The sequence below is a fragment of the Paroedura picta genome, chromosome 4 (assembly GCF_049243985.1).
Source record: "Paroedura picta isolate Pp20150507F chromosome 4, Ppicta_v3.0, whole genome shotgun sequence".
Classification (NCBI taxonomy): domain Eukaryota; kingdom Metazoa; phylum Chordata; class Lepidosauria; order Squamata; family Gekkonidae; genus Paroedura; species Paroedura picta.
The window spans coordinates 108,906,603-108,933,573 of record NC_135372.1 but is presented as its reverse complement, the minus strand read 5'-3'; the positions used below and the strand labels follow the sequence as shown (position 1 = coordinate 108,933,573).

The 26,971-nt window shown below is 42.0% G+C and overlaps 1 protein-coding gene across 1 annotated transcript in view; it reads left to right on the top strand.

Moving 5' to 3' along the window:
* Positions 1 to 26,971, top strand: part of RSBN1 (round spermatid basic protein 1) — a 32,511-nt gene continuing 5,540 nt past the window's right edge. The window contains exons 1-6 of the mRNA XM_077334939.1: positions 1 to 542; positions 17,649 to 18,319; positions 23,520 to 23,657; positions 24,553 to 24,695; positions 25,936 to 26,103; positions 26,762 to 26,870. Coding sequence (XP_077191054.1) covers positions 92 to 542; positions 17,649 to 18,319; positions 23,520 to 23,657; positions 24,553 to 24,695; positions 25,936 to 26,103; positions 26,762 to 26,870 — 1,680 coding nt within the window. The 5' untranslated portion in view covers positions 1 to 91. The remainder of the gene's footprint in view (positions 543 to 17,648; positions 18,320 to 23,519; positions 23,658 to 24,552; positions 24,696 to 25,935; positions 26,104 to 26,761; positions 26,871 to 26,971) is intronic.

Here is a 26,971-nt window from a genome sequence, read left to right as displayed (position 1 = left end):
TGGACTACAGTTCCCAGAGCGCCTCCGGAGACGCCTGCGCTGTGGTTGCTGGCGCTCGGGCCATTTAAATGTGTGTGAGGGAGACGGTGAAATGGCTACGCAGGTCGCTGCAGTGCGCGCCGTGTCCCGGGGCGCGGAAGAGACGCCCCCGCTCCCCCTCGGGGACCGGCCCGGTCGGCCGAGGGGAGGAGGGAGGAAGCGGAAGGGCCCTCCCGGGGAGCCGGCGGGGTGTAAGAGGGCCAAACTGAACCAGCAGCCGCTCGTGGCGGGGCCCGGTCAGGCGGAGCCGCTGCCTCCGGCCGCCGTCCCCGGCCTCCCGGCCGTCCCCGCCGCCCCTCCCTCCACAGCCGGCCTCTTCACCTTCTCCCCCCTCAGCCTCCCCCCGCAGGCCCCGCGCTGCGAGCGCCGCCGGCACCACCACCGGCACCGGCACCACCCGGACAGCAGCGGCTCGGAGCCCGGCCGCTCCTCGGGAGACAAGCCGCGCAAGGGCCGGCGGGGAAGCTCCGGGGACGCCGCCGGCGGGCGGCCCAGCAAGCGAGGTGAGCGGCGGGGCAGGGGTCTGGGCAGCCGCGGGACTCCGGCCTTGGCCTACGCAGCCTGGTCGGGCTCTTCCTTGACTTGGCGCCTTGCAAGCCCGCCGTGACCCGGGCTGGGGAGCCCGCCTCCCCCTCCCGCCCTTTCCTTGAGCCTCTCCTCCAAGAGGTCAAATGGAGGTTCCCAGGAGGGGTGGCAGGATGGCGGGCCCAGCCAGGCAGACCGTTAAGTCGGTCGCATTTGGTCGGTTGGGGCATGGAGCTTTCGGCGGCAAGTAGTGGGCTGAAGTGGAGGGTTGTGTCGCACCTGTCGACGGCCTCTACCTTGACACCTGCCACTCTGCTAACTGACAGCCATGATAGAAATCTACGCCGCCTCAGGACCGGTTGGAGCACTCACTTTTATATTTTCATCTTAGTGGCATTTCTTTATTAGCTGCTGGTACTGTGTCTTCTTTCAGATATGCATGATGACCCGTCTGCCCCCTTGTCAAGTTTACCCTGATGCTGGGTGCTCTGAAGTTCACCCTGACACTGTGCCCTTATCAGTTTCTCATTTAGTTTAATCTGTAATCTGTTTATCTTGATGTGTCAAGTAATCAGACTGTCCCAGGGTTTTTTCTTTATTCAGGCTGACAGTTCTTCAAAACCTGTTTGGCAGTAGTGATAATTGTTTTCATCTTAGGTTACTGTCCGTTTTTATCATAGAATATAGCCCTTTCATAACTATTGTTTCAAATTTTTTGCTGTTAGTCTTGAACATCCGAAGTTTATTCTTTCACTGTTACATAGTTTCAGCAGCTTTGCAGTTGCCTGTAAGGAAATTGTCTAAGCATAACTAAGTGAATAGGAACTTTGCATGGGAATCTTGCATTCTTGTCTTGAACAGCAGCTGTACATGCTGCTATACACACTTCTAGAACTTTTGTATAAGGTAAGACCGTATTTGTTGAATGTTTTTAAAATAAATGTGTCATAGGTAATTCTTGAAATTATTGTGCTTAAAAATCCATTTAGGATAAGTTGTACCTATCATATTTTAGTTGTCTTCATTTCCAAGCCAATTGATTGCTTTTAGTGAATCTGTAATTTTAAGAGAACTGCATATTAAGTTTTGGAATTGCTTATTAGAGATTCCCATTGTTTCCAAAACACTGAGTCTCGTTGTGACATGTCTGTCATTACTGCAAATGTCTCTGAAATGGCTGGGATATAAGTCATCAGAGTACATTGTAGTCTTGGTAAAACCTGTACCCCACAGCCATTTATGGTATTTATTAGTATAGCAAAGCAAAATAGTAGTTTTTGTATTTCACTTGATTACATTTGAATTTTACATAACTACATTTCACCTTAACTTCTTGCATTTCACTGCTCCGTAACCCTGATGTTACATTTTCCCTTCCATAACCCCATATAAATATTTTCCTAATAGGATCCACTAGTCCATGTGAACTTTTGCCAGAATAAAATCTTAAGAGTGTGCTAGAAGAGTCCACTTTGCTACAAGAGACTAACATAACTATTTAAAATATCTGTCTAAAGGGTGGGGGAGTAATGCCAACCATTTATTGTTAAACAGTGAAGAAAACCTAGTTGGTACCTAGAAAAGTTTGACCGGGAAGTTCAGATTCCTGTTCTGAGTCTCATACAGTCACATTAACTATAGTAGTTACCTGGTGTGAATGAGCTAATGTGTGGTGCCTAGAATTTAAAATTGACTTAAATATCTTCATTTTGATAAGTGAGACAGAAGTGGGGCACTATTACTTTTCTAGAATACTGTAGTATTATACTAGATTTTTTTTTTAGACCAGGGAGTATGGACTGTAAATTCCTTGACTTCAGAATGAAAGATGTCCATGTAAATAACTCATGCTTCATGTTACTGTAACATGAATGGTAACCCAGTAGGAATTGGAGTTGATTGAACTTCTTGAGTAGTGAATTCAGTGAATGTCATAATGGCAGCATGATCAAAGATAGTGCCAAGAAAATGCAAACATGTGCTTTAGGAGTACCCTTGTATGGCCAAGAATTTTTGTTCTACCTACGGTCACAATTTTGAAACTTTATATGTATATTCTAATAGGCAACTAGCAAGAGTGTTAATGTGAATTAAATAATCTCTAGCCATTCTGGTTTGTTGTTTTTCTTATTCCTTCCCTCTTCCAGTTGAATAAAGATTCCATCGATATCTTACTTTCAGAAGTTAATTGTAAAAGGGACAGGTCAATCTGGAATAATGCCAATGCTTGTACGTTGCAAGCACATAATAGTTTTGCCATCTATTATTCTACTTTTCTTGGTATGTCAACTTGAAAACTTTTTGTACAGTTATCTCAAATGTGCTAGAATTGACATACAGTGGAAAAAACTAGAACCTCTCTAATAGAGCTTCTCTAATAATAGTGATATCACAAAAGTAGCACAAGTGTGCCAATCTTGATTGAAACTGTGTTTTAAAGGGCACCTTCTTTAATACATCAAGGTGGATCACTTTATTTTAGTATATTATTTAGAAAAATCTCAGTTCATATAATACCAATGCCACTTTCAATTTGCTATTGTATAATGAAGCTTCATTGTTTCATTTTGCCATATACTGTGCTAAGCATTTTAAAGGGTTTTATGAAAACACACGTATATTCAAAAGTTGTCAGAATTATATAATTTGATATTTTACTTCCTTGCATCAAACAGTTGGGATCCCAAGGCAGGTAACAATAACAACAGATAAAATACAAATATATTAATGTTGAATTAATTGAGAAACAGGTAAGCCCAGAGCGCATTTGAACTCTCCCATAAAGTATATTAAATAATTTGGATGTAAAATCTTGTGGTCCCAAAAGTAAGTGCTTGGCTCACCTCTTCTGGGAGGCCAATCATAACAACAGAATGGTGATAAAAGGACCTGGGCTATGCAGGTTCATAGTGGAAGAGGTCGTTTTTAACCTGTGTGGTCCCAAATCTTGAAGAGCTTTAAAGGTAAGCACCAGCACTTAAAATATGACATGTAAATAAAGTCAGCAGTTAAGAATTGTCAAGACCAATGTTAATATGTTCCTGACAGGCAGAGCATGATAGCTGCTGGAATACTGTATTTTGTCTTGTTAATACATATGCTGTCTTGTTAATACATATGAAGTATAGTTTACCATTCTCTTTTAGCATACATATTAGCATACATATTCAGTTCCCATCACATATTGATCCTGATCTAGAAGTTATTACCATCTTTCTTAGCAGAGTAATTGTTGATACATATGAGAATATAATCTATTATAAGAATATATTCTATTATTGTTTTAGGTAATATAAAGTCAGTTCCCTTCATATATTGGCCCTGACCGAAGAGTTACTGCTGCTGTCTTTCCCACAGGAAACCAAGAGAGTGCTCCACTGTTCATCACATTCTTCAGGTGGTCGCAGAAAATGAAATTGTGTTCTTTTCCATAATGTCGCCTGATAGTTCCTGCATAGAGTATTTCTGGTTGCCTTTCTGTCAGGGCCAAAGAAGTCTCTTGCTTGATTCTTGCTTGCAGTCGCCTATAAGTAGGCTCTGTATACTTTGTCAATCCGGATCTCTTCCTCTAGTCGCACAGAGATATCTCCTGATAGCTTCCTGCGTGCTGTCGCCTTTGAATAGACTCTGTTTATTTTGTTGATCCAAATCACTTCCTGCTCTAAATAGACTTCCAGGTTTTCGGTGCTTTCCTTCCTTAAATCTGTTTTCCCAAGTTCTTCCAAGGTGCTTTTGATTTTTACGTCCCTAGCACTCTCCCCCTCCTGTTGATTCACTTCCGGACATTGAATTCTCGTTTGATATATTGTTGGCTGAGTTGTGTTTTCATCAGCTGTTTTTTTCAAACCGTCGGTTCTGTCTAAAAGCTCTTTCTTAGTCTTTTGGATTTCCTTTTCCACCTTGTTGACTGCTTTCAGTATCTTTGAGTTCCCTTCGCATAACAAATGGAAAAGCTGTGCCTTAGTTAATTTTTCCATAGTTCTAGGCAGTCACAGATTATAAACAGAAAGTCTCGTGAAGTCTCGCGGGAGCTCGAGCGATCCAAAATTATCAGTTTTTCGATCTCCGTATCAAGTCAGCGTCCCCAACTGAACTCTCTCCAACAAATCTTTAAAGTCTCTCTTTTCTTTAAGCTCTCTCTTTGTTTGATTAATGAGAGTATTTAGCTGGGGGCCTCCCACTCAACGAAAGGATTCACTTGTAAATTGATTGAGGAGGGGGGGAAGAGCTTGTGGGGGGAAAAAAAGGAAAAACCAGAAAACTCACAGTCTTTACTGTTGCAGACTCTGGCTCCTGTCAGTCTGGTAAAAGATGATCTGGGAAGAATGTAGGGTCAGCTGGTCATTTCAAGCTTAGAAAGTTATTTATGACAAGGGCGCCATCATGACCTTGAGCACATGCCGCGGCGATCCGGAGAACTCAGTCTCCACGGATCTGTAGGACCCTCAGGATGCTGTTCCCGGTTCCTGGGGCGACCGGCGAGCAAGATTTGCGTATCTGCTCAGGTCTGCCAGGTGCATTTGCTCCTGACCCTCAGCATGGCTTAAGAGCCCGGCACAAGCCCGGCTAGTACGGCGCCATCTTCAGTCGTCTCTGCCCTAGCGCTCTCTGATCACTATGGTAATGTTTAAACATCCCTTCAAAATAAGATACAGACACGCCACAACAATGAAGTGTGTTGTAAAGGGCCGGGGGGGGGGGGGAGAAGGCGTCCTTCAGGGCCCACCTCCAATTAGTCGAATGACCACATGTGGTCCGCGGCCCACAGGTTGGGGATCGCTACTCCAGAAGATAGAGACAGAGTTCAATGAGATCTGAACACAATGGAAAAATGGGCAAATGAGAACAAGACGCAATTTAATAAAGATAAGTGTAAAGTTCTGCATCTGTGTCAGAAAAATGTAAAGCATGCCTACTGGATGGGGGATATACTGTGTGTGAACGACACCTTGGGGTACTTGTGGATTGTAAACTAAACATGAGCAGGCAGTGTGATGCAGCGGTAAAAAAGGCAAATGCCATTTTGGGCTATATCAACAGGGGCATCACATCAAAATCACAAGATGTCATAGTCCTATTGTATAAGGCACTGGTCAGACCACACCTGGAGTACTGTGTGCAGTTCTGGAGGCCTCACTTCAAGAAGGACGTAGATAAAATTGAAAGGGTACAGAGGAGAGTGATGAGGATGATCTGGGGCCAAGGGACCAAGCCATATGAAGATAGGTTGAGGGACTTGGGAATGTTCAGCCTGGAGAAAAAGAGGTTGAGAGGGGACATGATAGCCCTCTTTAAGTATTTGAAAGGTTGTCATTTGGAGGAGGGCAGGATGCTGTTCCCATTGGCTGCAGAGGAAAGGACACACAGTAATGGGTTTAAACTACAAGTACAACGATATAGGCTAGATATCAGGGAAAAATTTTTCACAGTCAGAGTAGTTCAGCAGTGGAATAGGCTGCCTAAGGAGGTGGTGAGTCCCCCCTCACTGGGTCTTCAAGCAAAGGTTGGAATGCTTTAGGATGCTTTGGGCTGATCCTGCGTTGAGCAGGGGGTTGGACTAGAATGGCCTGTATGGCCCCCTCCAACTCTATGATTCTATGTTTCTTTGTATTGTTTGTTCATTTTTATAACTTGCTTGTCTCATCAATAGAAACCCCAAGTGGCTTACAATATAATATCATTCTGCTCCATTCAAAATCCCCACAACAAAAGCCCTCTTAGGTAGGTTAGGGTGGCCCAAGATCACCCAAAAGCTTCTATATTAGAGTAGGGATATGAATCTGGCTGTCCCAGATCTTAGCCCAACACTTTATAGTATGTTTAAGTAATATTTAATGTGTGAAATGATTTCAGTGAAGTAAGAGATGCTGAAAATGGAGTTGGAAGAAAAACAGCTACTTGCAAGTGTTAAGATAATGCTGAAGATGAGATGAAAAACATTAGGAAAAGAGTATTCCTTGTGTTCAATTTAGCTGCTTTTCAGGAAATAATTAATAGTAGTAGATCCTGGGTGACAAGCTGGTCAAAGCTTGATGCCATAAACATCCTAATGCTATTGTAATTGCACATACTGCTTTTCCCAATCTGAAAGTTTAAGAGGTATGCAAGAAGAAGGGTACATAATTGCACTACTACAGTTCTATTTGTAGCCTTGAAGAGCAAAATCACTTAAGATATTGAACAGCTGTTTAAATGTGGAAATTTGGTGGTTTAACTAGTTGATTAAATTTTAACACAACATATATTTTAATATGATTGTTAGGTGATACATAACAGTCATAGCCAAAGTGTAATGGCATATGGCCAGTCAACAGTATGGTACAGTAAATATGAGGGTTCTTTTTTCCTTCTTTTTCAAGCAACTTGCTGAAATTTGAAACTGCTGCTTCAATGTACAACCACTTAAGTGGATTGCTAGAAGTATACTATTAGTAACTCAAAGATAAATAGAAATGGCACCATTGAGATACTTTATTTGCAATTTTTTAAGTGTGGCACAGTTTAGAGGGAAGTAGTTGGAAGAACAGGATGTATGATAGGATGTAGAGAGAAGAGATGGGAAGGGCCAGAGCTCCAATATTAAATTCTTAGTATCTCTGTAGCTGAGAACTCAGGATTGATTTCTGTCAGAATAGTGTTGGGCTTGATAGAGTAATAGCTTAACTATATATGCTTGGAGAAGAACAACTGACAGAAGGGGAGCTTCTGTGGTGGACTGCATGTGGTGAAGATGGAAGGGCTCCGAGATGAGGAAGATTTATTTTGGAACTTGAGACCTCTCAGGGAGAAGATTTCTAAGCATAAGATCAGAGAGAATAAATTTTGGGATGGAAAAATGGATTCTGAAGTTTTGAAGATACCTAGAGTCCAGAACAGGGAGAAGTAGGAAACAATATAAGCTTTGAAAATCTTTGCAGATAATAACAATTAAGACAATGGAAGGGAGTCAGGATTATGTTCAGAAACCCTGGGAATCTGATGTGCTAAACTGTGCTGGAGACTCAAGAAAAATAAACGCTAAATCCATGTACAGAGATTTTTTTTGTTGTATTCTGTTAATTATTCAGTGTGCTCAATATAGCATCCAGGGGTGGATGAGGAGGCCTTGGAGGGGAGGGGAGAGTCATAATAGCCTCTTGCCTTTGAAGTCTATTTCTCAACCAAATATAGTTTTTGAAAGTGGCTTGCAGCAGTTGCTTCCAGTTTCCAATCTTTTTGCACTTATGGGGACAGTGGGAAATGGAATGGGGGGTCTGCTATGGCAGAAGCCAACCAAGGCCTATTCTGCACACAATAAATAATGCACTTTCAATGAAATTTAGAAGTAGATTTTCCTGTTCTGCACAGGAAAATCCAGCTGCCAAAGCCCATTTAAAGTGCATTATCCTATGACTGCGGAATGGGCCCAAGAATTTTGCCAGTAACTTATTTATATGCTGCCCTTCTCCAGATGGTCTCGGGGCAGCTCACATCAGTAAGATTTAAAAGCCCATACAAAGTTAAAAAAAACATTAATGCCAATTAATACACCTATCTCTAATGCCCCTATAAACCTTGCAATTAAATGTCCACAACTGGTAGCCAGACACAGAATGGAGGATAATGAAGGTTCAACAGGGGCCGCCCTCAGGCAGAAACTCCTCCCACCAGGCTGGACTTAAATTGTCTTCTGCTTCTGATGGAATTCATAAGGTCAGGTCTCCCATTTCATCCTTGCAAAAGTCTGAGAGATATTAGGATGCAAGATAGTGACAAACTGTACTAGCAACAAGTCAATTACATTGGTTCTGTAAGTCTAGAGGTCCAAAGAGGCCTCAAGAAAAACATCATGCAGGGTTTAATGTGTGGAAATAGGCAGGTGAAACTTTTCATAGCATGGAAGTAAGTAGCATCACCTGCTAAATAATATCCAATTAATCCTCTCTTAAAGGGGAAGAGCATTTTTCTTCAAGCAATTTGCAACTTATGTGTGGTGGATATTTGCCTCCATCCTGTGAGCTTGAATTAACTGGAATCTAATAAAACTGGAGTAAATGAGAATAGATGTTATTGTATTGTAAGTGTCAATCTCTTACAGAGGAAGTCTGTATGGTCTGTCAAATTATGTGCTAGATCAGCCTCTCAACTTTACCATTGAGAAGCCCCTGCAACATTCTTCAGGCTTTGAGAAACCCCAGAAGAGACACAATCATGCAGAATATGGTTGAGAAGCATAGCTGTGTACATGCCCACCTGGGGCCCCTCCTCTTCCCACTCTCTCCAGGCCCATCATTGGCCACTAGGGGTGGGTGGGTTGACATGACCATATATGGTCATATCACCTAATCAGTGTTTAACAGATTTTAAAAATATATTAAAAATTAACTCCCAGCCATTTGGGAAACCCTTCCAGTGCCATCATGAAACCCTGGTTGAAAAAGTCTGTGCTAGTTGTTTGACAAAACCTACACTGATGGTAGTTTTGCAGCTTGATCCCATTTGTAGTAAATTGAAAGTAACTTAGTATTCCGAGGTACTTACAAATATGCATGGGACTTGCAACCTTTTTCATAAAACCTCTCTCTAGATGAGAGAAGCATTTTTATATTGGTTTCACAGGGCTGTTCCCAGATTTTTCCACAATGTTTCAACAGACCAGTAGATTGACTTTGAAGTACATGGCCATCCAAGTTAGTAGCTACCATCTGCATTTCAATATGGAATGTGGGCAGATGTGAATCTGGCCTCTTCTTGTTTCAAGCTGCCTTTTAGTTTAATAAATGCTGAGTTGCCTAGCCATTTGAGCTGAATGTTGAAAAAAAGATCTTATTATTGGATATAACATTTCACAACAAATACCAAATTGCCTTTTCCTAGAAATTCCACTATTATATGGAACATCTTAATGTGTTTCTATGCTGAAGGATATAAATAATTGGATCAAGTAGGAAGACTATGCAATTGTGTGTTCCTTGGAAAAGAATGAAGCTCATATTAGAAATTCTTGAATATCAGTGAGTGTTAATTGGGAGCAGCGGGGAACTGGGGATAGAGCCAAGCACAGTACTGCTTGCTCTGTAGGTTTTCAACAAGTCGAGTAGCTTACATCAGCAGACAGTGGTGTTGAGATCTAGGAAGGGTCCAGTTTGAAAACTGTCTGATCTGGATGTACGTGGCAATAAGAAATAGTGTAGGGAAAGTCTTGTGTGGGAATAAATTCCCAGCAGATGATTCTGAACAATTTTGTTCTCGGTCTGCCCTCCATTAAAAAAAAATCACTCCTCTATGATGAAGTTATAATCTCAGCTTTCTTAAGAAGAAGAAGAAGAAGAGTTGGTTCTTATGTGCCACTTTTCCCTACCCGGAGGAGGCTCAAAGCGGCTTACAGTTGCCTTCCCATTCCTCTCCCCACAACAGACACCCTGTGGGGTAGGTGAGGCTGAGAGAGCCCTGATATCACTGCCCGGTCAGAACAGTTTTATTAGTGCCGTGGCTAGCCCAAGGTCACCCAGCTGGTTGCATGTGGGAGAGCACAGAATCGAACCTGGCATGCCAGATTAGAAGTCCACACTCCTAACCGCTACACCAAACTGGCTCTCAAGGATGGGAATGTACCCATGGCTGGCTAGGGGCTGTGACGTAATGGTAGAGCATCAGCTTAGTATGTAGAAGATCTCAGATTCAGTCCTTCAACATCTCCAGTTAAAGGACTATGTTGTAAGTGATGTGAAAGACCTCTTCTTGAAACCCCGGAAAGCTGCTGCTAATCTGACTAGATAATGCTGACCTTGATGAACCAGCAGTCTGATTCAGTATAAGGCAGGTTCATGTGTTCACTTTCACCAGCTAATACTGATGCAGGAGATCTTTCTGCATACTTGGAGAATTCCTCAAGTATACAGAATCTTCTGCCTTGTTTGCTTGGTTTTGCTGCCCAACTGAGGAAGAGGAATGAGGGGTTGCAGGAGATGGCACTGAGAAGAAAGCAAAGCCTTAGTAATTGTTATGAAAACCTACAGTCTACCTTGACTCCTTTGGTATCCCATCAGTCTTTAATATTTTCCAGCTTATTTAGGGGATTTCAAAACCATGCAGAAACCACTACCTGGTCTGTTGGTGGAATCATTCACCCCCCGTTCCCATCCCCTCCAGGCCCATCATTTTGGAAGGAGTGAGTGGGTTGACATGACCATATATGGTCATATCATCCAATAAACAGAAAAAAGCAAACAAAACACAGTCCTCACCAACTTCAGAGGGAGACTTCCAGTAGGACCTTTGGGATTTCTTAGTCATTTTCTTGGTAAACCTTGGGCCTCATAAATTACTTCTGGCATTGACCAGCTTTGCAGAACTAGAGAAACAGCCAATGATGACTCTTGGGCATGGTCTCCTGAACTACTTGTGAATTTTACAATGTTATATCTTACTCTGTTCTACTTGTATTTCATGGTCCTGTTATTTTCAATAACTTCATAGGTCTGCCTAGGGAGAACCCACTGTAGTGTATCTGAGGAAGTAGGTACTAGTCAATGAAAGCTGATGCTGCAACCAAATTTTAATGGTTTATGATACTCCTGTTTCTTTTCTGTTGTAATAAACTGCTGCTATGCTGGATTTATGTGGTTTCTGTATATTAAGAGACATTGCACCAGAAATTTTTATTGTGAATTAAAATTATCATTTTTTTTGTTTTCAAGTTCTTGTTCAGCAGCTTTGTTATAGTGTCACTTCCATGTTATTAATTTACTAGCAGTAGAGCCCGCTGTCAAAAAAATACAGCGGGCTCTAGGGGAGGGTTCGCTTCCCCTCCCCCCCATGTAGCCAAACGTTCCCCAAGCCCCGGGGCTTGGGGAGCGTTCTAAGGCGGCGGGCAGGATTTAAAGCGGTCCCCAAGCCCCGGGGAGGTTGTGGGGCGCCGTGTGAGGCGGAGGCGGGTCATCCGCCCTCCCGGCAGCGGCGGCGGCACAGCCTACCTGGAGCTGGCGGCGGGGCGGCCATTTTCTTCCTCACTAGGCAAGGGAGCCCCCGGCAGCCGCGCTCCGTGCAACTGCCGGGGGCTCCCTCGGGCGGCCTGACACGGTGAGAGGCGCTTTGCGCCTCTCGTGTCGTCAGGCCGCCAGGCAGGAAGCCCCCGGCAGCCGCGCTCCGCGCAGCTGCCAGGGGCTCCCTTGCGGGCGGCCTGACGCATCGGAGGCGAAGGAGCAACTGCGAGCCGCGCTGTGCACGGCTCGCAGTTGCTGGGGCTGGGAATCGGAGGGACCCATCAGCAGGAGCTGCGCGCCTGCCGATTGGTCCCTCCGATTGTCTGTCCGGAGGAAGGGTTCAATCCGGACCCTTCCTCATCCCGGACACATCCTGCCCCAGAACCCCTTACCCTTTTATTTAGTCCGTGGCGCCTGTGGCACCATGGGCGGTGTTAAGATTTGATTTCTATACCGCCCTTCCATAAGGCCCAGGGCAGTTTACATACAACATGGGGGATACATGGAATGAATTAGTGAATAACATAAACAAATACAACAACAACAATCCAATGACACAATTTCAGTGATTTTGAGCACCTGCAAGTAAAACTGGCATAGTACCCGACTGTTTACAATTTGTTTACAACCCGACTGTTAAATTACCACCTCTGCCGAAACAATTTATTTGAGTATCCAGGATTACTATAATAGCAATTTGGCAGTTTCCACTATGAAGTGTTATCTTTCTCCCTCCATCTCAGTAATTCAGTAGGTGTAAACAAGCACAATTTTTTAATAACCACTCATTGTATAGCAAATACATTGTACAGCAAACTAGAAGGAAAATGAGCTGTATGTTGTTGCTTACAAGTTAAGATGTAGTGCAGATTTCAAACTGAAATGCTATTTCAGGGTGCAGTGATGCGTTCCTCATCAAAAAATTAGTGAACTACATTTCAGCATATTATACAGCAGTACACATTTTTATGTACCTAGCTATAGTAAGTCGTTGCAAACTATTAAGTTGCATGGACTGCCTGGATTCAAGCCTTGCCAGCCATATGTTTTTACTTAGAATGAACTGTATAAAGTTAAATCAACTGAAAAAAATCTTTAGATTTAAATTTTTACACAATAATTATGAAGCTTTGATCTCTGTTCTATAACCCATCCTTTAAATATCAGTTGAAAATCTATGAAGTTTAAGTTTGTTTAAAAACAACATCCCAATAGCTGGATACAAGATATTTGGTCTTAACATAGGCTATTTTCAGAAGAATGCTTTAAAATTTATTCTCATTTTATTGGTAGATTTTAGGGGGGAAATTAATCTAAGCATGTTACCTTTCTGGAATTTCCTGTGTACATTTACCTGAGAGTAACTCTCACTGAACAAAGTGGAATTTACTTCTAAATAGATATAAATAGGAGTATTCTGATGTTCCTCTTTACACTAAACTTCACAAATGGTTCAGGTAACACCAAAATTACTGGGCTCATTGTTTTCTTAGAGTCATGCTTAGCATCTACTGAGTAGAATAGCTTCTTAAAATTGAAATGGAAGCTTAAAAGTGATACAGCTGCATGCACGACTATCAATCTAACAGGAACTAAACAATACATATATCTATTTAAAATTATTGTTTTGGCTTAATGCAAGAGACCCAGCAACTATATTATGAATATATAATTATGGCTTCATTTTTACTCAGGACTTCTGAGAACATGTCATAGCAACTTACTGAGCTTTGATCTCAGCAGTAAGTAGGGAGCTTGTTTGTGCAGTACTGCTGCATTCATGGACTCATTGTGACTGATAACTCATTCTGACTTCAGGCAGTGCACCAGATGATGAGTGGTGGCTTAAAATAACTATTGAAGCTGTGTATGATTTTCTGACCGTACTGGCTGTCAGATCATGTAATAAGAACAACTGTCTGGATTTTTCTTGCCTGTTGTATTCCTCTCTAGCATTTTCCCCCCTCCAAATCATCCATTGCAGGTACTTATGATTGTATATGTAAATATGCCTAGCAGAACCCGAGGTTCATGAGGGGTGAATACACAGGAATAATCATGTAGCTAAAATTTTGTATATGCTGGGTTCTTTCCCTAAGCCTGCCCAAAACTGCAGGAGTTTTCTCACTGACCTCCAGGGCTAGACCCCATATTTTACTCCTAAAACAAAATACTTGATTTCAAGAGCTTGCAACCTTGACCCTTTGTTCTTTTCTTCATAAATATTTTCCTGAATGTTTTGAGACTTGCCAAAGGCAGAATTTTCTTTAGTAATCAAGCACTAAAATTCCTGTTTAGTATACCATCCTCTTCCATTCATCATGTGTAACACACTCATTTCTTTTAGTAACCATATTTCGAGAGGTGTAATGGAGATCTGTGTCAGTAGCAACCATTTATCTCTCATTCCCAATGACCTAGTTACTTCTGAGAAAATCTGTCTAGGGTTAGTGCTGAATTAGCGGCTGATGAAATACCTGGATTGCTAGGGAACAGATTTAAAAAATATATATATTTTAACACTATTTAAGATCTTCATGCACCCTCTTGCAAAGCTGGCCCAAAATTATGGTCTGGGTTGCTATGAAACTCAATCCCTCGGAGGTCCTTTGGATAAGTGGGAAAGGACCAAATCAGGAAGCATACTTCCCTATCCTGAACAGTATGCAATTTAAAACTACACAATCGGTCAGGAATCTGGGCGTGACCTTCAATTCCATCTCTAAGCTGATTTACTGCAACTTGCTCTACATGGGCCATCCTTTATCCCTGCTCCAGAAACTACAATTGGTCCAAAATGCAGCTGCTTAGGTCCTCACTGAAATGTCTTGGAGAGCCTACACCATCCTAACCCTCTAGCAGCTGCACTTACTACCAATTGAACACTGGATCGGGTTTAAGGGGCTGGTACTCACCTTTAAGATAAGACGACCAGATTTTAACATTGGTAAAGTGGGACACCATTGACCGGGGGGGGGGGGTCTTGATTAAAAATTTGGTCTATATGGAGCAACAAAAAGTTTCATAGAACACATAGAATGCAAAAATAGTATACTAATGTATATATTTTAAAATTTCAACGTAAGTACAATTTGCCAGGTACCCCCAGATGTCCCTCCAAAAGTGGGACAATCTGGTCACCTTATTTTAAGACCATACGGGGTCCAGGTTCTGTGTACCTCAAGGACTGTCTGCTTACCAATACCCCTGAAGAGTGACATGCTCCATTCATGCCAACAGATTGGTGATCCCTGGCACCAAATAAATTTGTCTGGCCTCAACTAGAGCCAGGGCCTTTTGGGCTGTGGTCCCAACCTGATGAAACAAGCTCCCCAATGAAACCAAGGTCCTATCAGAGCTCAAGCAATTCCATAGGGCCTGCAAAACAGAGCTCTTCTACTAGGCTTTTAGTTAAGGGCAGTGACGGGGACTCCTACAACTTGGATCCATCCCTGCTGGGCAACTCATTGATGTGCCATATATTCCAATTAAAAAGGTAAAAGGTAAAGGTATCCCCTGTGCAAGCACCGGGTCATGTCTGACCCTTGGGGTGACACCCTCTAGCGTTTTCATGGCAGACTCAATACAGGGTGGCCTTGCCAGTGCCTTCCCCAGTCATTACCGTTTACCTCCCAGCAAACTGGGTGCTCATTTTACCGACCTTGGAAGGATGGAAGGCTGAGTCCATCTTGAGCCGGCTGCTGGGATCGAACTCCCAACCTCATGGGCAGACAGCTTCAGACAGCATGTCGCTGCCTTACCACTCTGCACCACAAGAGGCTCTTATATTCCAATTAAGAGCGGTTAACTGTTATGATTCTTTTTATTATTACAAATGTCCCAATTATGATTACTGTTTTGACTGTTATGACTTTTATTGTTACAACAAATACCTTCAATGTACTCCTTTATTTCCAGTTCTATGTAACCTGCCCCAAGACATCATAGTTGGGGACAGTATATGACTCAAATGAATAAAATAAATAAATATTGCAGGGTGGGGAACAAAACTTGTGAACACTTGAACCAACAAATATATTGGGTTTTGTGTATCATCTAAACGGCTTGCTGTTTCCCACATCAGGATCTTATCTAAGAGAATATTGGGAGTGATTTCTCAGATTAGCTTCAGTATTGATCTGAGTCATACCCATGGTGTACCAAGTGAGCCTCTACGACTGATAGCTTTGGTCTCAATACCTGTCTTTCTATCATGACAGAATTCTGAGCACTTCTATTGTTCCTCTTCCCTGAAACAGAATTCCACCTAGGCTTTGGTATATTTTTTTTACCCTAAAGTCAGCTGGTCATAGTGGACTGACCTATTCATCCTTCTCATGTTTGGGAACTGATAGTGGCAGACATAATTCTAATGTTTCTGGAATTATTCTTCTCGAGCTTTTAAAGGATAAAATATCCTGGCAGTGAATTTATGTGCTTGTTTGAAATCTTGAGTGTTCTTCACTGCTGAGGTTTGAGTGCCTATCATTTGCTGCTCTGTGTCTTTTCCATTAGGTCAGGGGAAATTCCCGATCTGCTGAAGCTGCTTCCATCTGTTTCAAGTGTAGGTGTATAGATAAGTTATTCAGATATACTTTCCCTATTCTTCTGTCTGCCAATATAGGCGCTGATGATGAATAATGGAGAGTCCCCATAAATAAATATACCAAACACTTTAAACCATGTCTACACACCAAAAATTCTGTGCCTAGAAAAGCTGAGCTCTGCAAATTTCATAAACTTTGTAGATTGCATGACTTATATAATACTGCCAGCAAACTTCAGTGCTTTATTTTTGCTAGCAATGTGAAAAGGTAGGGAGCTACATAAGAGGGTGAAGCTCCTTTGTGAACTACTGGGAGTCTGTTTTAGCCACCTCTCTACCTTGAAGGGTTCCAGTAGTCATTGCCCCTCATAATTTCTTGCTTGCATAAAAATAGAATCACCGAGGGTCGGACACGACTGAATGGATGACATCATCATCATCATAAAAAAATGAGATACTCAGGAAACTGCATTCTGCATCTTGCACCAGTACAAAATCACAGTGTTTGCACAATTGTAGTCATAATTCAGAAATGAGTTTGACATCTTTCCTCCCTGTGTTAAATAAAATAATGTGTTATTTTTGAATTTCAAAATGCCTCATGTACCATTTAAGTTGCTTAATTAAAGCGGGCCCCTGATCTTTCCCTCATACTATGACAGGGTGGGACAGTCAGAATTCTTCAGTTAAGAAGAAAACAAATTACTAGGGTGGCTGAGTCACAAAAGGGTTGAGGCCCGGAATTAAATTTGCTGGCCTCCTTATCTAATTTTACCTAATCCAATTTACACCCTGGGGGTTACTTTTCTGCCTACTGTCCCCCTCCTTTTGTTAAAGAGGCTGCACTTAGAAATTAATTTTGAATTTGTATGTTTTTTAAATGATGTAATCTGCCCTGAGCCTTTGGGGAAGGGCAGAATAGAAGTGTAAACATAAATAAATAATGAAAGAAAAATCTTGCCTTTGAGGGCTGTCATATTTGGTGAACATATTCAGACCCTTCTTTGTTATAAAAAATCACTATAGTACTATACCTTCCACTGATTTAAAATCTCTCAAACCAACTTGTTTATAAATCTTTTTACATAACCCCTTATTCCCCATCCACTACAAAAATTATACCTACATTTGTGTTACTGGAATGCTTACATGCCTGTGTTTATTCCCCTGTATCTCCAGTTCCTTTTGTTGCCTTTATGACAGATTTTAGATTATAAATCTTTCAGGGTAGGGATGTGATTTTTTTGTAGTTTCTAAGGTTTGTACACATTAAAACCATTATGTAAATAATAAACTAGTAATACATAGAAAACAGGAACTACCACAGGAAGTAGCTGTAAAATGGATAATTTTTAGCTTTTTAGATGATGAATTTTAAAAGGTTAAGCCTCACTTTTTCATAATGTAATGAAACAAACACTTTTCTTCTAATCTGGTACATCTAAACACTGACAATTATTAACAGTTTCCCAAGGTATATGTGGGGGGAAGGTTTTACTTCCTAAACTCATCTGAGTATTTCTGTGGATAGTTATACAGAAACTGCAACATTTTTATTTTCTTATTATTTCTAGACAGCAGAGATGAGAATGGCAAGACTCAGAGAGCTGATGGTCTTATTGTGAAGAAAATCAAGAAAAAGAAAAAAAAGAAACATAGAGAAGACATGAGGGGGAGACATCTGAAAATGTACAACAAAGAAGTGCAGACTATGTGTGCTGGTCTTACCCGTATCAACAAAGAGATTTTGACTCCAGGGGAGAGTGATAACTTGGAAGAGAGCAAGGAATCTTTTAGGTATCTAAAAGATGAACAGCTGTGTCAGTTGAATTTGGGCATGGAAGAATACAGAATACCCCAGGGAGTGCAGTCTCCATTTACTACCCACCAGGAGCATTCTGTTCGCAGCAACTTCTTAAAAACAGGCACTAAATTTAGTAACTTTATCCATGAAGAACATCAGTCAAATGGTGGAGCTCTGGTCCTTCATGCCTACATGGATGAACTCTCATTTTTGTCTCCAGTGGAGATAGAGAGATTTGCAGAAGAGTTTCTTGCTTTGACATTCAGTGAAAATGAGAAAAATGCCGCCTACTATGCTCTAGCTATAGTCCATGGGGCAGCTGCCTACTTGCCAGATTTCTTGGATTACTTTGCTTACAACTTCCCTAACACTCCAGTGAAAATGGAAATCCTTGGCAAGAAGGATATTGAAACAACAACAATCTCAAACTTTCACACTCAGGTAAGAGACATGGTCTTAATGTATGAAAGTGGTCACTTAAAGGAGCCTGGCGTTATGATAGAATGTCTAGGAGTGTTATAGCAGAAAGCTCAACCAAAGCCCAGTCTTCCTGTCGGTCAATGACACCTGCTACCTTAAATTGGTTAGTGCACACCTAACCAGCCTCTATGGCTGAATCTTGGATACCACTCTTACTACTTATATTTCACACAGCCAGCACCCATCCACGTTTCTCCCCAATGCTCCAACATAAAATGATATCGCTTATTGTTCTCTGTGATCCCTACTTCCTTCCCAATTTTTTAAACTGATGTTTTTATCTTTGGTTCTTATTTTAAGCTTGGTTTTAACTTGTTTTAACAGGGTATTTGTGTGTTGGTTTAATGGCTTTTAAAATTTTATTTTAATTTGTTGGCTGCCTTGGTGGCCCTGTGGAGGCAGAAAGGCTGGGTAAAAAACTTGATGATAATTCTTTCTAGCTTCAGGTGAACTTATCCTCTAGTACGCATAGCTTGAATTTTATTTCAGGGTTCTCCATAGATAAGAAATGTGTGTCCCCAACACACTTAATGTTTTTATTGTTTTGATTGTATTTATGTTTTAACTATAGTTGGTGGGAAGAGTGGGGGTAAACATCTAAAGTATAAAGGGTTGCCTAGCAATCGAAGTAGGCCTAGGCCAGACTTTGAACCAGAATTTCATGAAACCTTGGGGTTTCTTGACGGCCCTAGAAGGGTTTCCTGAATGAGTGGGAATTAATTATTTTAGATAGTTTTAATTTGTTAAACATTTATTGGGTGATATAACCATATATGGTAACATTGACCCACACACCTCCCAAAATGGCCAATAATGGGACTGGAAAGGGTGGGGCCCTAGGTGGGCATGTACACCGCTATACTCCCCAGCCATATTCTGCATGATTGTGCCACTTCTGGGTTTCTTGGAGCCTGAAAAATGTTTCTTGGGTTTTTCAACAGTAAAAATGTCAAAGGCTGGCCTAGGCAATTCTCGTTAGAAGTAGGGTTGGGATAGGGACCCTAACCATCTCCGGGTTAGGAAATTCCTAGAGATTTTGTGGAGGGATCTCTCTAGAGTATAATGCCATTGAGTCCAGGGTCTGGAAAAACATGTTTTGGTAGAATGTCACACAAGTTTTCCTTATGTGCTTGTATCTGTGTTTTTTATGTTAGTTGTCTTGTGAAGGCCTGGGGGCAGGGGACCAGCTTGTTCTTATCTTTCTTCTGGATATCCAACAGCAGGGCATAGAGCCCAAGGCCTTCCTCTGATGGGGCCTGCTGGCTCTGTGATTCAGAGGCTTACTGCCTCTAAATGTGGAAGTTCCTCTCAGTCACCATGGATAATAGCCATTGATAGAATAGTTCTCCATGAATCTATTCAATTCCCCCATTAATGCTGTTTATTCCTGTGGCCTTCATAACATCCTCTGGCAGCAAATTCCACTGTCTGCTAAAGTAGCATTTGTTTTGTCCATCCTGAACTCTACTGCCTATCAAATTCAGGCACTGTAAAGTCTCCTTATCTATGGAAAAGTCTATGGAAAAGTCAAATATTTGGAAAGATACAAATTTGCCAAAACAAAAACCAGCATTACATTTACCTGTAACTTTTATTTATCAAATTTTCACTGTGCAGGCATGCAAGGCAGTCCACGGAAGGTTTTCTAGCTAGCTTAGTAACAGAGCAAGAGGAGCCAAACTGGAGCCACTGAGGCAGTTTTCCCATTCAGTGGTCACATGCTCAGGGGAGAGACTCCACACCCTTCCTCAGTTCTCCTGAGCTGCCACTGAGTCAGAGAAAAATGTAAGATAACAGAAGAGCTCACAGTAGGTTACGAGGGAGGTATGTGTGCCTGCCCAGTGAAAACTTGATGAACAGTCATAGATAAATTCAACAGTTTTGTCCTGTGCAGTCCCACATGGGAGACTAGCAAGCTGACACCATTAGAAGATAAAATGCAAAACTGCTGTTCCCACTGTAGTCTCCCGTATTGTATTAATGTCCACAGATTAATGCCTAATGAAAGTGTCTGTAGATGACCAGGTAGTTGCTTTGCATACCTCATATAACGGAAGGAACTACTGAAATGCAGCAGATGCTGACTGAGCCCTTATTGAATGCAATCATACATGTAAAGAACACTGGACTGATGGTTGTTCATGGGTTAGAATCATAGAGTTGGAAGGACCTCCAGGGTCATTTAGTCCAACACCCTGCACAATGTAGGAAATTGCCACAAGAGTCAAGCATCTACGCAATCCCTTCTGTTTACCCACTTATAATCTGTCTAAATTCACCAAATTAGCATTTCTGTCAGATGGCTATCTAGCCTCTGCTTAAAAACTTCCAACCTACCACCTCCTGAGAAAGCCTGTTCCACTGAGGAACTGCTCTGTCAGGAACTTCTTCCGGATGTTTAGCTGAAATTTCTTTTGAATTAATTTTGTCCCATTGGTTGTGGTCTGACCTTCTGGGGCAACAGAAAACAATTCTGCTCCATCCTCTATGTAGCAGCCATTCAAGTACTTGAAGATGGCTAACATATCTCCTGTTAGTCATCTCCTCTCCAGGCTAAACAGACCGAGCTCTCTCAATCTTTCCTCATACATCTTGGCTCTTTTTCTTGTAGATGTAATCTCCCTAGATACTGTCTGGTCTGATATGGGATTTCCCATAGACAGTTCAGTAAAACAGACAAATAATTGCAGGATCTTCCTGAACTTACTTGTTCTTGTTAAATAAGGCACATTTTATATCTAATGTGTGTAGCCTTTTTTCTGTCACAGATGATGAGTGCAGGAAAAAGGTGGAGAGTGTGATGTCTGGGCTTAGGTGGAATCTAGAAACTAGCTTATATAGAAAATGAATGCTACCTTATGGTTATGGAACTTTACAGCTCTAAACAATGTAATTTCTCTGATTCTTCTCACAAAGGTGATAGCTTCTAGGAAAGATGCTCAAGGGAGCAGGTGGCCAAAAGTTTAAAGGGCAATTGTATAAGATGGGTCAGCAGTAATTACAGACCACTCAAGCACAATGGAAGCATTAGGCAGATACATGTTGTTGAGGCCCTTGAGGAATCTCTTTAATAACTCATGTGAAAAAAATGTTTTTCCCTTCTAAAGGGGCATGGAAAGCAGAAATTGCTGCTAAATAGATTTTAATAGATGAATCTGATAATCCAGCATCCTTTAATGACAGTAGATATTCTAACACAAGAGACAATGGGCAGCTGATAGGAGGTACCAGTTTATTTTCCAACCACTATGATATATCCCCATTTATGTGAACAGTAGATTCTGGTCTGTGGGAGTTAATATGGAGTCAGGAAAGAATTGGCCTCTGGCTTCAGCAACCAAGTGGTTGAAGGGTGAAGGGGTGTGTTACACATTTAACAGAACTGGTGGATGGATAAATATGCCTCTTTACTTCTGTAGTAGGACTTGGAACCAGATATGTCTTGGCCGGAAGGGGGGTGACAAGTATGCAATGAGAATTGTCCCTGACTAATTTAGCCACCATCCTCCCCTTTTAGAGGCAAGGAAGGGAAGGTGTAGAACAGGACTTGCTTCCAGACTAACTGGAAAGTATTCCCTAGAGCAGTGGTCCCCAACCTTTTTATCACCAGGGACCACTCAACGCTGGGGACCACTCACCGGGAACCACTCAACGCCTTTTACTGAGGCCCGGTGGGGGGGGTAGTTTACTCCTCTACTCTCAACCACTGCCCTAACGCTCTCTGATCGCTGTGGTAATGTTTAAACATCCCTTCAAAGTAAGATACAGACATGCCGCAACAATGAAGTGTGTTGTAAAGTGCTGGGGGGATGAAGTAAAGGGCCGGGGGGGGGGGAAGGCGTCCTTCGGGGCCCACCTCCAATTAGTCGAAGGACCACATGTGGTCCGCTGCCCACAGGTTGGAGATCGCTACCCTAGAGAATGCCTGCTCCCAAGCAGAAAAGAGGGGCCTTGGAGTTGAGACTTGTGACAAAAAAGATTCACAGTAGGGAAGACCCATTATGCAAAAAATAGGAGAGATATAGGCCTGGTTAATGGACCACTCTTTTTTGAGTTCTGTTAACCTGCTGAACACATCTGTCATGCCAGTTTCCCAGCCAGCATTGTGGATAACTTGAAGGGAGGTGTAATTTCCAATAGCACATTCCCAAACTGCAGTGGCTTCTTGGCACAAGGGAGCCAGTGGCTCTTTGTTGTCATAAAACATCATGGTGGTATTATCTGTCTGCCCCTAGACCGCCTTTCTGTATAGAAGAACTTAAGAGGAGTTAAGGGCATAGTGAATAGCTTTCAATTTCAGCAGGTTAATATGCAGGCCTTGTTCAGTTCTAGACAGGTATCCCTGACACATTTGTCTGCACAATGGGCACCTCAACCTGAAAGGGAAGCATCTGTAGTAACTGACTAGGGGGCGTGATGAGGAACCAAAGGGAACTCCCTGGCAGAAGGCTGGAACCAAAGGTCCACCATTGCAATTCTTTTAGTATCCTTCTTGGGATAGAAAAATGATGGTTCTGAGCATGCAGAGTCTAATTAAACACTCTTATTAACCAATTCTTAGTGGTCACATTCTAAGGAGGGCAGAAGGAACCATGAATGAAGCTATGAGACTTAACTATCTCTGCGTGGCAATGGCTCTCTGAAAACAGTTAGACTTTGAATGGTCAGACTGTGTGCTTAATGGATAGGGCTTTGGCTTCTGGCAAGAGTACTTGAGCAGTAGAATCTAGCCTAGCCCCACTAAAGGGTGCTTGTGGGTGTGGAACTAGATTTGATTTCTTCCAATTAACCCCTAGATTTTGACAAGTTTCTACAGCCAGTGATAAATGTGTATGTAACTCTAGAACAGATGGGACTGTAAACAGCCAGTTATCTCAATAGGGGAGGACAGATACTAAAGGATGACAGGATCACAGTTGAAGATGGAAGGTGCTTGCCCACTCTAGGACTGATTTTGGATACTGAAATATTGAAAGACCCGAGTTGAATTGAGATGACAAGAGAGGAAGTCCTTTGACTGATGGATAAATTAAAAACTGATAAATCACCAGGCCCAGATGACATATTTCTAAGAGTTCTGAAAGAACTCAAATATGAACTTGTAACTCACATGCTATGTCATAGAACAAGAATGCATTGTAATGTCTTGATACCCTCTCAGGTCAGTCGAACGTATTGCTGTGGAACCTACAGAGCAGGTCCGATGAGGCAGATCAGTCTTGTTGGAGCAGTGGATGAAGAAGTTGGTGACTATTTCCCAGAATTTCTTGATATGTTGGAAGAATCTCCATTTCTTAGAGTAAGCATTATTTTTGCTATGTATTGAGGTTTATTCTTTAAAATGAGAGTGAACTATATTACTAACATTATTAATATCTGTAATACATGACTAGTCAGTAATTGAATAGCCAGGAGCTAGAACAAAGAAAATTGAATCTGACTACTTTTTTGCATGACCAAATAGTAAATTGGTCAAAATAGTAACACTGAATTGGAACCACTAGGGACAAACTTTAAAGAGACTGCAGTTGAAGGGACTTCAGTAGAAGCCTGACAAACAGCTGAGAGGCAATCAGCTCTCACCTCTCAGTTGTCTTGGAATCTACTGGCAATGATGAAATATATCTGGGGTTTTCTCATGATCTCTCCCCACCCCGAGAAAACCCAAATATATTAGGGATGCCGAAATATGCTCCCCAAATACTGATACGGTATTTGGGGCGTATATGTTCAGCTTGGGTAGATCAGAATACACACCCTTAATATTAACTAATGTATTCTCTTACGAGAGAACTAGCATTTTATATATTTTTGATGATGATGATGACACTATCCCTGCTTAAGGTAAAGGTATCCCTTGTGCAAGCACCGAGTCATGTCTGACCCTTGGGGTGACGCCCTCCAGCGTTTTCATGGCAGACTCAATACGGGGTGGTTTGCCAGTGCCTTCCCCAGTCATTACCATTTACCCCCCAGCAAGCTGGGTACTCATTTTACCGACCTCGGAAGGATGGAAGGCTGAGTCCACCTTGAGCCAGCTGCTGGGATTGAACTCCCAGCCTCATGGGCAAAGCTTTCAGACAGCTGCCTTACCACTCTGCGCCACAAGAGGCTCTTATCCCTGTTTAGTATGTGTCAATATGTGCGTTATGTTCTTTGGATTAGTTGATTCAGATTTCTTTTCTGGTGTACAGATGACTTTGCCCTGGGGTACTCTTTCTAGCCTCAGACTTCAGTGCCGGTCTCAAAGCGATGATGGCCCCATAATGTGGGTAAGGCCAGGAGAACAGATGATTCCAACAGCTGATATGCCAAAGTCCCCATTCAAACGGCGCAGGTAATACTACTTTTATTATTGAGGACAATATTTTACAATGGGAGAAAAGTTATTGTCGATGTTGATCATTATTTTCTGGTTCTGGCCCTGAAACCAGGTCTGTTACTCTCTATCCCCAAATATGTTACTGAACAGTCTTTTCCTGTTTACCTTTGCCTTCTTGCCACCTTGTGCTTTTGTGCCAAGCTCAGAGAACTCTTTCAGTTGCTGCTGTGTAAAGTGCTATGTATCCCGATATTACTATATATAAACTATGTACTTGTTTGTGCATTTCATATGTCCAGCACTGTGTTATGTGGTTATACGTTTTCATTCATTTATTTAGATATACTTTATTTCAAATGCCGTTTTAATGATGAAATGTTTTGGATGATGCATCCCAGATCTGTTGAGTTTCTGGTTGGCTTTTTTTAAAGGACATGATTTTGAGGTTCTGAAATTTCTATTCTGGACAATGATTACAGAAATGACCCCCCCCCACCACACACACACACCAAACTTCAGCATAATGAAATAATGCCATTTTAAAAAGTCCTGAAAGGAAATTAAAATTTGTATAGTGCATTGATTTAGTTGGATCCTGATCAAATTGGCAATTTCTACTAATTCCCCTTTCTCTCTGCAGACCCCCCACCTCATGTCAATCCACAGACTCTCCTGTCACTCAGGAGCAGCATTTAATGGAGACAAGTAGGAGGCAGAAGTCTGGGTTTTATCCTTCATCCTATGTGTGTATAAAATAAAATGGTCCTTGCCCTGACCAGGTGGAATGAGCTCCTGGACGAGCTGAGGGCCCTGTGGGAGCTTTCGTGTTCCACAGGGCCAGTAAGATGGAGCTCTTCTGCCAGGTCTATGGTTGAGGCCAGCCCAGGAAGATCTGATACCCCCCTGGACAAGAGAAGAATGAAGTGCAAGACTGGATGCCCCCACCAGCCGACTATCATTGTGGGCGAGGGGTCGGCGCTCAGGGTTCCCTGTGACCGGTTTTAAGCTTTTAGTTAGCACCATGGGATTGAATTGTTGCCACCATAGGGGTTTTTAATGGGTTAATCTTGTATTTTATTGGGGGTTTTAGTGTTACCCACCACGAGCCAGTTTACTGAGAGTGGCGGGATACAAATTGCAACATAAAAAACAATCCTTAAATATCAAGTTAGGAACGCACTATGATTCTAAGGCTATCCGTTGTACCTCTTCTCCCCGATAATTCTATAAGTCTTCTTCTCATTTTGTTTAATAGATCAATGAATGAAATAAAAAATCTCCAGTATCTACCTCGTACCAGCGAACCCCGTGAAGTTCTTTTTGAAGACAGAACAAGAGCACATGCTGATCATGTTGGGCAAGGGTTTGACTGGCAGAGTACAGCTGCTGTAGGAGTGCTGAAAGCTGTACAGTTTGGTGAATGGTAAGTGTAGTGGAGAACTGAACATGGAATCACTGATTGGTTCAAAATTGAGAAAGGAGTTTGGCAAAGCTGTATATTTAATTTGCCTATTTAACTTGTATGCGGAGCACATCATGAGAAAGGCGGGATTAGAGGAGTCACAAATTGGGATCAAGATTGCAGGGAGAAATAGCAACAACCTCAGATATGCAGATGATACCACTCTAATGGCAGAAAGTGAAGAGGAACTAAAGAGCCTGTTGATGCGGGTGAAGGAGGAGAGTGCAAAACTTCTAGAGCTAAGCCTTTAGGTGCTCCCTCTTTCAGGATCAAGTATACTTGTGGAAGCCTACGTAGGAGGCATGCCCCAGTTCTTTTTTGGTTACTGCTGCATGAACTGGGAACTTTTCTGAATTCTCTTCTCTGAACTTCTACTTCACTTAAACATAAAATTAAAAAAAAAACTTAAATTATTGAGTTTCTTCTTTTGGAAGTTTCTTGTTTTTTTTCCCCTTCAGCATGGTGCTTTTGGTGGGCAAGTTACTTTTGCCAGCCAGTACAAGCACCTGTTATATTTTTCTAGGAGCCACAGTGTTGGATGAATAGTTTGGAAGGTATATGATTGCAAGTTCTCTATATATTTATATCTTCCTCCCTTTATTTATTTATTTTATTTTAGGAGTGACCAGCCTCGTATAACCAAAGATGTAGTTTGTTTTCATGCAGAGGATTTCACCGATGTAGTTCAGAGACTTCAGTTGGATCTACATGAACCTCCAGTATCACAGGTACTTAAACATTCCCTGGTAGAGACTTCTACTGTTCAGGTTTTTCCAAAGCATCAGAGAATCTCTGATTCTTCTCCCTCTATTAAACAAGGTCCCCCAGA